This window comes from Mandrillus leucophaeus, unplaced genomic scaffold (genome assembly GCF_000951045.1).
Source record: "Mandrillus leucophaeus isolate KB7577 unplaced genomic scaffold, Mleu.le_1.0 Scaffold576, whole genome shotgun sequence".
Lineage (NCBI taxonomy): Eukaryota > Metazoa > Chordata > Mammalia > Primates > Cercopithecidae > Mandrillus > Mandrillus leucophaeus.
Genome location: NW_012106208.1, coordinates 858,202 through 869,895, shown reverse-complemented (window position 1 = coordinate 869,895; position 11,694 = coordinate 858,202). Strand labels below are relative to the sequence as shown.

Here is an 11,694-nt window from a genome sequence, read left to right as displayed (position 1 = left end):
TATAGTGTTTTTCAATCTGGTGACTAGAATAGGCAATGGGCTATTAGCAGGATTCATAAGGCCTAGAGTTGAGTTATATGTGACATTGCCACCTATTCATTATGTGACCTTGGGTTTTAACCTTCAAAGTGTGTCTCCCTGGACTAAAAGAATGTGAAAAGACGGGGAAAGGAATCTGTAATCTGAACATGGAATGACTGAGTTACAGACCAGACATTGTTATTGGGAATGAAAAAGTCAATATATTTGAGGGGAAAAAATGTAAACATTGAGAAAGATTTTATAAATCTAATTAGGGGAAGATAGTTATCTCCCAATACTAGAGTGTACCAGAGTGCTTTTAAGGGGAACATTTGGTTACCCTTAAGTCTTTTAAAATGGCAGTTTAGGAAATTCTGCCCAGTAGGCCCAATGTCAGATAGGACTCAGGTCTCCAATGCAAAGACCAAAATGTTAAGTTGAAGACTGAAAATGGGAAGATTTGGAAAGGTCTTTGGAACCTCAAGCACATTAAAGCTTGTAAGTGCTTCATATTCATTAATAACCTAGGCATAGAAGGCCAGGCGCGGTGGCTCAAGCCTGTAATCCCAGCACTTTGGGAGGCCGAGGTGGGTGGATCACAAGGTCAGGAGATCGAGACCATCCTGGCTAACACGATGAAACCCCGTCTCTACTAAAAAATACAAAAAACTAGCCAGGTGAGGTGGCGGGCGCCTGTAGTCACAGCTACTCACGAGGCTGAGGCTGAGGCAGGAGAATGGCGTAAACCTGGGAGACGGAGCTTTCAGTGATCTGAGATCCAGCCACTGCACTCCAGCCTGGGCGACAGAGTGAGACTCCGTCTAAAAAAAAAAAATAATAATAACCTAGGCATAGAAAAAAGATACCCTTACTTTCAAGCATAGCCTTTACAAGTTCACGTTAGATGTCATGAAGTTTAGTGAGGAGTACATCTATGAGGAAAAACACGAACCATTCTACTCTGGCAAAAGTTCAGAAGAAACACCATAGACAGACCTGTATACCAAATTTTAAAACATGTTGAATAATGTGAAAAAAAGTATCCCATTATGAAAGGCTTTCCTGTCGCCCCTTAATACTTTTGTCTCAGGCTAACATGTTTGTTAATGAGTTACAGTGGTGAAGTTAAGGAAATCGGCTTCCTGTCATAGCATGCCCATTATCCCAGCCATACAGGTTTAATACCGGGATTCACTGTAACTCGATGAAGTCATTCAACAGGTACGTGAATATTTATTTTGTGTGTTGTGCTAGAGTAGCCATTTCTTAAACTTTGTGGCCTCAGAAAATCCCTTCACATTCTTAAAGATTGAGGGCCCCAAATCACTTTACTAGTATTTTACTATATTAGTAAAATATTTAAATATTATAGCAACAAATGCATTAAAACATTTTTAGTATATATTTTTTGAAATAGGTGCGTTGTTTTACATTTTGGCAATTCGGTTTCCCTAAATGTCTGACTTAAATAGAAGACAACTAGATTTTTGTTTCTTTTGCATTCAATTGGTTACAATGTTACTTGCAGTTTTCTATAATCTCATGTATTATTCATTAGGAAAATATAGTTCACTGAGTTATGTAAATCTCCCAAATATTGGCCCATTTTACTGTACACTACCTAAAATGTCACTGGCCGGGCACGGTGGCTTAAACCTGTAATTCCAGCACTTTGGGAGGCCAAGGTGGATCAACTGAGGTCAGAAGTTCAAGACCACCCTGGTGTGTGTCTTGAACACACCCAAGGTGGATCAACTGAGGTCAGAAGTTCAAGACCACATGGTGAAACTCCATCTCTACTAAAAATACAAAAATTAGTAGCCGGGCATGGTGGTACGCGCCTGTAGTCCCAGTTACGCAGGAGGCTGAGGCAGAATTGCTTGAACCCAGGAGGCAGAGGTTGCAGTGAGCCAAGATCATGCCACTGCGTTCCAGCCTGGGTAACAGAGCAAGACTGTCTCAAAAAAAAAAAAAAAAATCATATTCAGTATCACTGTCTCATGAAGTATTGGGAAGCTGTCAACAAGTTCCTGATACTAGACACAAGTTTTCCCAAAATTCGGATTTTGACTCAGTGTTTGGATTTTATCATTGAAAACAATTGCTGTCAGTTGTTAGGCTCCAAGGAAATAATAGGTAATTCAGCTTGCGTGAGTGCTTTTTCTTGAAACAACCATTTCAAAAAGTTACGTACTCAAGGGTTTAGATTTAACAAAATGTCACTGCTTTCACAAGGACATTCTTGAGTGAAACTGGTTTTCTTCTTTTGTGGGGGTTCCCACCACAAATGCATGGCAGTGAAGAATAACTTATAGTTTGATGCCACTGCCTCAGTTTGTGCCAAGGTGCCTGAAGTTTTACTTTTACCTACTGTTGGTCTTATCACCACTTTTACAAATGTCAACATATAGTTTAGGATAAACCGTGAGATTTAAAAAAGTTATTCTACACTTGCATTATTTCAGGACATGTGTTTGTTGCCAAGCTTTCACGTAAGAGTATCTTTAATTAGTTGATGCTGATGCCTGGCAAATACAAGTAACAAGTAACAAGTCCAGGCACGTTCACGCACACATCCATTTATAAGGTATAAGCACAGTCAGCCCTCCATATCCTCAGGTTCTGCATTTGCAGATTCAACCAAACTTGAAATATTTGAAAATATTTGAGAATATTTAATACAATAGTACAAATATAAATACACAATGTAACAACTATTTACATAGCATTCACATTGTATGAAAGTATCTAAAATCTGGAAATGATTTAAAGTATATGGGAGGATGTGTGTAAGTTGTATGGAGATACAGCGCCATTTTATATAAGGGACTTCAACATCCTTGGGTTTTGGTGTCCTCAGTGAATGGCCAGCAAGGGTGGGGGAGTGGTGTCCTGAAACCAATCCCAAGGCAAGGGACAAATGTATACTTCTACAGATGAGATATTAACTCAGAATTCATGTCTGCACACACATCTTTAATGACAAGTTGCTGTACCACTCAACAGTGGCACTACTGTGATCTTTTACTTACACTTCAGCCAGCAGAGACATTCAGCAATGTGAGATTTTTAAAGTTTCTCAGCTATTGTGTATGTTTCTAGAGTATAACAAAGTAACAGATACTTAAGTAGTGTTTTCATTTCTAGCTTTAAAACTTTTTTTTTTTTACAGTAGTGGCATACCTGCATTAAAAAATGCCTTACCAAAAAAAAAAAAAAAAAAAAAAACACTCTGAATGATTAGTTTCAAAATGATGCCACAACATAGGTGGCACCAACACTATTCAAAATCATTCCATTCCCATCTCTAAAAAAATTTTTGGCCGGGTATGGCAGCTCACGCTTAACAACTCGACATTTTGGGAGGCAGGATCACTCTGGGCTAGGAGTTGAAGACTAGCCTGAGCAACATGGCAAGATCCTGTCTCAAAAAAAATTATGTAAAAAAATTTTTTTAAAGCCCAGACTTGGTGGTACATGCCTATAGCTCCAGCTATTCAGGAGGCTGAGGCAGGAATATCGCTTGAACCCAGGAGTTTCAGGCTGTAGACTATGATGGTACCTGTGAACAGCCTGGGCAACACAGCAAGACCTCATCTCCAAAAAAAGACAAAAGAACTAAATTATTCTACTGCAGACATGATAAGGTAAGTATCTCCAAAGTAGAATGACAGGTTTCATATTTTCATTAGTTTGAGTCAGTCCTTCCAAATCAATCTTGTTTTTTATTAGTATACAGATGGTATAGCCGATAAGTAAATGAGAAGCAGTCTTTTTAAGCCATCGATCCCTTCTTAAATGAGAAAAATATAAATATTTTAGAATAAAGTTATTCTAAAGTTGTAAAATTTTTAAAATTGGATATTCTGGGAAAATATTTAAACCACTATTGCAAACAAAACAAACAACAAAATGTACTTATGTTTATGCTTAGGCACAAAGAAAACTACAGTATTTTAAAATAACAATTGTAGAATATTGAGGTTGCAAAGATTACTGAAGGCATAACCTAAAAAGTGAGTTGATTTCTAAAAATGGGAAAAGGGGAAAAAAATAATTTCTAAAAACAAGTATGCATACCTAAACCTAACAACACCTTAGAAATTTCAGTACAGCACCATTCATTAACATCAATGAGGATGTCATCACACATCATGCAGCCTCTGTACACTGTCAGAATAAATGAAAAAGGCAGGCATCTTGCTATCATGACAATAGTTTTGATCTCGCAGACCTCTCTGTGCTTAGGCAACGGATAAAGCCATAAGAACTGTCCTGTCCGCAAGGAGCAACCTAAAGTAGGAAAAAAACAAAATTATACAATTATTATTTACAATTGTGAGAAGAGTTCTTGAAACATTCAGATGGAGGATACAGTGTAGTAGGGGTGAGGGTATCAAGACGGCTTCCTTGAGAAGTGATATTTTGAGACCATTCTCTCTTCTCAATAACTGATATTTGGTTCCTGAATCCTTTAACTTCCTTACCATTGTCACTCCTAAGCCAAATCTCATTACCTCATGTCTAGACTACTGTTAAGAGAACCAATTAAGTGGTCTCTGTAGCCCTCAATTTATTGGTGTATCTATGGGAAAATTGCTCAAACTCTAAGCCTTAGTTTCCTACTCTGTAAAATGGGGTTGTATATATAAGGAACATACTAAACACACAGGTATACCTCAGAAACACTGCAGGCTCAATTCCAGAGCACTGCAATAAAGCGAATCTCATGAATTGGTTGGTTCCCCAGTGCGTATAGTTATGCTTACACTATACCATAGTCTATATTAAAAGTGTACAGTAGCATTATGTGTAATTGATATACGTCACTGCCAAAAAAATGCTAACAATCTTTTTGCTGGTGGAGGGTCTTGCATCAATGTTAATGATGGCTACTGACTCATCAGGGTGGTGGTGGTGGTTGAAAATTGGGATAGCTGTGGCAATTTCTTAAAAGACAATGAAGTCTGCCACACTGACTTCCTTTCACAAGACTTCCCTGTAGCACGTGATGCTGTTTGATAGCATGACAGCATTTTACCCACAGTATAACTTTTTTTTTCTTTTCCTTTTTTTTTTTTTTGGAGACTGAGTCTCGCTCTGTTCCCCAGGCTGGAGTGCAGTCAGCTCACTGCAAGCTCCACCTCCCGGGTTCACACCCTTCTCCTGCCTCAGCCTCCTGAGTAGCTGGGATTACAGGCATGTGCCACCACGCCCGGCTAATTTTTTGTATTTTTAGTAGAGATGGGGTTTCACCGTGTTAGCCAGGGTGGTCTCGAACTCCTGACCTCAGGTGATCTGCCCACCTCAGCCTCCCAAAGTGCTGGGATTACAGGCGTGAGCCACTGCACCCAGCCCCCCCTTTTTTTTTTTTTTTTTTTTTTAAAGACAATCTCACTTTGTTGCCCAGGCTGGAGTGCAGTTGTGCCATCTTGGCTCACTGCAACCTCCTCTTCCCTGGTTCAAGAGATTCTCCTGCCTCAGCCTCCCAAGTAGCTGGGACTACAGGTGTGCACCACCACACCTGGCTAATTTTGGTAGAGATGGGGTTTCACCATGTTGGCTAGGCTGGTCTTGAACTCCTGACCTCAAGTGATCTACCAGCCTTGGCCTCCCAAACAGCTGGGATTGCAAGCGTGAGCAACCACACCCAGCCAGTAGAACTTATTTCAAAATTGAAGTCAACTCTGACACCCTGGCACTGCTTTATCAACCAGGTTTCTGTAATACCTAAATCCTTTATGGTCATTTTGACAATGTTCACAGCAACTTCACCAGTAGATTCCATCTCAAAAAACCACTTTCTTTGCTCATCCCTAAGAAGCAACTCCTTATCCATTCAAATTTGATCATGAGATTGCAGCAATTCAGTCACATCTTCAACACTGTACTTCCAATTCTAGTTCTCTTGCTATTTCCACATCTGCAGTACACAAAAGGTATTCAGTAACTATTATTAGTTCATTTCTTCTACCGAAGTCTCCATTAGCTTTTGCCTATAGTATGCACTAGAGTATGTTACCATTATTTGTTATTAGTACCACCTCATTATTACATTATTTGTAAGCAGTACCTGAAGGTCTGAGATTAGATTTTAAATCAAGGTCAGTAAAAATAGAAAAGGCTATGAAGACTATTGACTGAGTTTACCAGAATCCATACACCAGAGATGAGATTAGTTAGGTGATAAAATAACCATTCTATAAACATGATCTGAAACTATGTTACTATTGTCAGCAGGAAAAGTCAATTTTACATACGTTTAAAAAAGAAAAAAAAAAACCCAAAACCAGAAAACAAAAGGTGACAAAGTATCAGGACAAACAAAAGGTCACTGATGACTGATCTCTAGGAAAAAAGCTGGAAAGCAGGATTATTAAATGTAACCATGACTAAAATAAAAATCAGAGGCAGAAAGTGTTTGTCACCAAGAAGATACACTGCATAACAGAAGCAGAAACAATTCATCAGGATTAACCCTAGTCTAGATAAAACTATTTGATTCAGTACTAACACGTCTCTAATAATCCAATATATTATCCAATCTCAAGAAGAGAGAGTCACGGATAAGAAGTCTTCTTGAGAAGTATGTCCTCTAATATAAACTAATATGCCACTAAGAAAGCAACCTGCAAGTCCAGTACCAGACTTCTGGATTTGCGACCTAACAAGGTGCTCTACAATTAACCTAATAGTCAAACTAGAGTGTTGCAAACCAGAATTATATAATTATGCCAAACCTCCATTCACAAAAAATATATGGAAGTAACCTATCTAGTTTAAATTTTGCAAATCTAACACACACACACTAGCCCTCACTAAACTTTCACCAGCTTTCTCATGCAAGTACAAGTGTGTAATATACTTAATAAATTTGTCTTACAAGGATAAGTAGTAGTATGTAACTACTTGAAAAGGAGATAGGTAGCTGGTTAATTTAAACAAAAAGCCCAAGGAAGTAAAGCACAGGAAAAGGATAACTGCAATGGTTAATACAGGAAACCCAAAGAACTGAATGGTGGGATAGATGTTTTCAGAGACCACGAGGCATCAGTTTCCTCTATGAATAGAATATTAGGAGACACAGGTTAAATGTGACCCTGAAGTCTCTCCCAAAAAGTAGCCTTGTTTATATGTTTTGTGAGCTTAACTATTACTGAAGAATCAATTTCACATATAAACCAACAAAACTAACATTTATTGAGCTCCCAGCTCTGTGCTTAGGCACTGAAAAACAAATCACTTTCCTTAAGGATTGCAATTAAGCAGGAGAAACACAAATAAGGTGAACTTCTCTTGTTCAAAAAAATGTATTTCAACATTCCTTTTAAAAGGAAAACCTGACCTGCAAGTTTCCAAAAATATTACTATTCCTCTTGCCTCTCAAAATTCCCATTGTTGTTTTTTAGGAGGAAAAAACAGTTCATTTGAGGAAAAATTGAGGGACACATACTGTACAATTGAGAAGAGTTTCTCTGAAATTGTAATCATTTTTGGCAGGTAAATAGGCATATCCGAGTCAGCAAATCAACTTGAAAAGATACTGAATTATACTGCCTGTTCTATGGGGTTCCACCTTCCCCAAAAGAATTCAGAATTTTTGGGTGGTCTGAGAATCTGCATTAAGAGAACTCTCAGCACACAGGAGGTTTGAAGACCGCTGACCTAAGGGTCTTATTTTCTAAAGAGAAACTTTAAAATGTATTTTTTAAATGTATTTTTAAAAGTATATTTAATGGCCCAGGGCGGTGGCTCACGCCTGTAATCCCAGGACTTTGGGAAGCTTAGGCAGGAAGATCACTTGAGCCCAGGAGTTCTAACCTGCACAGCACAGCAAAACGCCATCTCTACAAAAAAAACACAAAAAAATTAGCTGGGCATGGAAGCATATGCCTGTAGTCCCAGCTACTCAGGCGGCTGAGGCAGGAGGATCACTTGAGCCCAGGAAGTTAAGGCTGCGTAAACCATGATTACACCACTGCAATCCAGACTGGGTGGCACTAAGACTCCATCTCAAAAAAAAAAAAGATAATTAAAATGTATAAGATACTATATTAGCATATAAAAAGCATTTGGTGTTAAAATGTTGGTATTATAATTCCTCAGATAAAACTTACTTTGTGATTGTTTTCTGTAACTCAAGATATGATGCTTAGAGCTCCTCCAATCAAGTGTTTCCAAGAAGTAAAAACTTGTAGGACAGAAATTTAGGCTGGGTGCCATTTATATCATACAGACCTATTCTTCATTTAAGTTCTGATATATTTAACTATGTAGCTCCTGTAACAGTTTAATGGAATCTCACCTCCCTAAAATTCATTATACATTTTTTTTTAAATCCAAACTCATTAACACTTGCTTTCACTGTTGTCCAAGGCAGGCACATCTTTAAAAATGGTTTGTTGGACTTAGCTTTCAGCTAAATATATAAAAAAATAAAACAAGCAGTTAAATAAAATTTAATGGGCCAGAGAGCTTCAGCTTTTATTTCCTTATTGCTCAATACAAAGAAACAATCAATGTCCATGTATTCTGTAATCCACAGAATAAGTCTGGGGCTACAGCTACACTGTCCACAGTTGCAATTTAAATTAGATAAAATTCAGTTCTTCAGTCATGCCAGCCACTTTTCCAATGCTCAAGATGAATAAAATGTCAAACCATAAAGACATTTACATGTCGCTTCAGTCCACTTACTTAGGGTTCGCTAGACATCAGAGTATACTAGGAGCTCAGGAGTACAAGACACAAGACACTGTTCCTTCAAAAAGCTCAGAATAGTTAAGATAGTTTAAATCAGCAATGACAACAACCCGAGAAGTACTATGAGCCACGCAGTACAAACTGCTCAGGAGAAAACTCCTTTTTCAATAGGGGAGTTTGGCTCATAGAACAACAGACCATGGAAGGCATGACCAAAGGGGAGATGACATTTGAATCTGCAGGACTAAAAGCAGCAAGGGTAGCATTCCAGAAAGAACCACTTCACAAAGATACATGACAATGTCTATGATTTGGGTAACTGCAATTCATTCCATGTGACTTCAGGAGAGAGGTCATGTTTGTGCGTGTAATATGTGGAAAATAGTGAAAAATGAAAAAGCTGTTAAATTGAGGTAAGTCTATCCGGGGACCTTATGCATCACATTCACGAGGACACAATTCATCCTGTAAACCAGGGGTGTCCAATCTTTTGGCTTCCCTGGGCCACACATACAGGATAGCTGATGAGAAAAAAAGAAACAAAAAAACACCACCACCACCAAAAAACAAAAACACCCCGCAAACAAATCTAACATTTTAAGAAAGTTTACAAATTTGTCTTGGGCTGCATTCAAAGCTGTCCTGGGTCCCATGCACCCCGCGGGTTAGACAACTTGCTGTAAACAGTACAAGCCAGTAATGGAGTTTCATCTGTCATTTTCACGTTCTATCTTCCTTTAGGACAATCATTCTAACAAGATGTAAGATGGATCAGAATATAACACTAAACACAGAGACAGCAATTTGGAAGCTGTCACACAGGCATCTGAGCTCAGTTACTAACTGTTGAGAACAGAAATAAAGGGATGCCTCGAAAGGTATTTAGAGGAAGAGAAAGGGAGATGTTGCCTAACCTCAGGTCCAATTCTCTGTAAAGCAGTAGTCAAGATCACCTGGACTGTGAAGAGGGTCAGGGATAGAATCCCAGCTAAGGAAAAAGGATAAAATGAAAATCCAGGTAAACACTTAAAGAACGAGAACTAGGGAGGAATAAAAGCACTGCTGGGTAAGAGTAAGGCCCCAGCTCAAGCCTTAATTTGTGGTGGAACCAATCTGTCTGGTTTCGTGAGTCACCCGGCTACCCAAGATCAAGAGAGGGAGAAAGCTAGTGCTATGTCTGAATACTGGATGAGCAAGTACAACAAATGGAAAATGGGATCAAGTATGAGTGAGAGGTGCTAAGATGCCTGGTACGGATGCAAAGGGGGAGAGAGCCTGGGGGGAGGTGGAGGGAGGGAAGCACTGGTTTCTCAAGCAAAGGCTAAAATTTTTCTATTAAGATTTAATCTGATGCTACACTTTGGGGGTGCAGCAAGGGTCTTAAAAGGCATAAAACTTAGGTGATCATGCTTTAATCTACGTCTATCTCTAGAAAAACACTCCAAAAATGGTAAGTAGTGATAATCTGCACTCTAGTTGCATAAAATCAGCCCCAGGTGAATGACTAGGCTCTATTTCCCTACCCCACCCTCATTACAATAACCTCGACACCAACTCAAGTCCGTGGGAAGATAACTAATCGGACTCGCCCCTCAAATCTTACACCTGCTCACTCCCCTCCAGGGCAACGCCCAGGTACCAAGTTAGCCCCTTAAGCCTAGGCAAAAGAATCCCGCCCATAATCCAGAAGCGACTCAACATGGAGGCGATGACGAGATCACGCGGGCGGAGAGAGGAGGGAGGGCTTCTTCCAGGCCCAGGGCGGTCCTTACAAGACGGGAAGCAGCACAGAACTCCCATAAAGGTATTGCGGCACTCCCCTCCCCCTGCCCAGAAGGGTGCGGCCTTTTCTCCGCCTCCTCCACCGCAGCTCCCTCAGGATTGCAGCTCGCGCCGGTTTTTGGAGAACACGCGCCTCCCACCCACAAACCAGCCGGACCGACCCCTGCTCCTCCCCAACCCCCACGAGTGCCTGTAGCATATCGGGCTTGTCTTGCCCTTCAGGCGGTGGGAACCCGGGGCGGAGCCGCCACCGTCGCAATCCAGAAGTCTCGGCCGGCAGCCCGCCCCCGTTTCCAGCGCGCGCTTCCTGCCACGTTGCGCAGGGGCGCGGGGCCAGACACTGCGGCGCTGGGCCTCGGGGAGGACCGTACCAACGCCCGCCTCCCCGCCACCCCTGCGCCCCGCGCAGTGGTTTCGCTCATGTGAGACTCGAGCCAGTAGCAAAGGCCCGCTCCCACAGCATCGGCAGCCAATCAAGTGTCGAAAGCAAGCAGGCGGCGGGTAAACCGACTCCCCCGAAGGAAGGGGAGGGTGGAAGGACGCCCGCGCCGGAGCCCAATTTCACTGACCCTCCCCTCAAGCCGCGGGAGGCCGGCCGCGCCCGCACACCCAGCATCACCCCACCCCACCTACCTACCCGCCCCACCCAGGGGACATCGCGAGCGTCACCAGGCGGCTGCGCACTCCCGACTCTGTAACTGACAGGCGCTTTACTCCAACCAGAATACGCCATTTGTGTTTTCACACACGGCGGGAGGAGAAATGGCCAATCAGCGACAAGCGGCAAGCCGGAAGCGCTCCTCCCTCTGCGAGAGCAATGGCTCCGTCCGGTTTCGAGCATTTTCCGCTCCCTTCTCCCTCCCCCTCCGGTTGCCGCAGGGCGGGCCTCCCTCCCGCCTGCATCCAACCACCCCTTTCCCTCCCGAGGTAACAAACATTATGTTCCCGACTTCCCACGGGAAAGGCAACCCCCGCAAGCCACCAGACGGTCACCCCAGCCACCCATCCCCCCCAGTACACCGCACCTCCTCTTCCACCAGAGTTCCGCTCCCCTACCTAGCCGAGGCTCTCTGAGGAGCCGGAGCCCCAGAGCACAGCCTCTTCTCTAGGCGGCCCCGGCGGCTTCCGCTGATTGGCGGCGAGTGGGCCAATGGGTGCGGGGCGGTGGGCGGAGAGGCCAATGGCGCG

At 42.0% G+C, this 11,694-nt stretch overlaps 1 protein-coding gene and 1 long non-coding RNA gene across 2 annotated transcripts; both read right to left on the bottom strand.

Annotated features, from left to right (window-relative positions):
• Positions 1 to 2,677: 2,677 nt before the first annotated feature.
• Positions 2,678 to 11,633, bottom strand: LOC105552823. The gene is made up of 3 exons (XR_001008076.1): positions 11,563 to 11,633; positions 5,797 to 5,944; positions 2,678 to 4,314 (listed from the first exon to the last, which is right to left on the bottom strand). It is a non-coding gene; the product is annotated as an uncharacterized LOC105552823 (long non-coding RNA).
• LOC105552821 (putative uncharacterized protein FLJ46541) lies at positions 7,935 to 11,197 on the bottom strand. The gene is given in 2 exon segments (XM_011998594.1): positions 7,935 to 11,061; positions 11,063 to 11,197. Coding segments are annotated over 2 exon segments (522 nt in total). The 5' UTR covers positions 11,123 to 11,197; the 3' UTR covers positions 7,935 to 10,599.
• Positions 11,634 to 11,694: the final 61 nt, after the last annotated feature.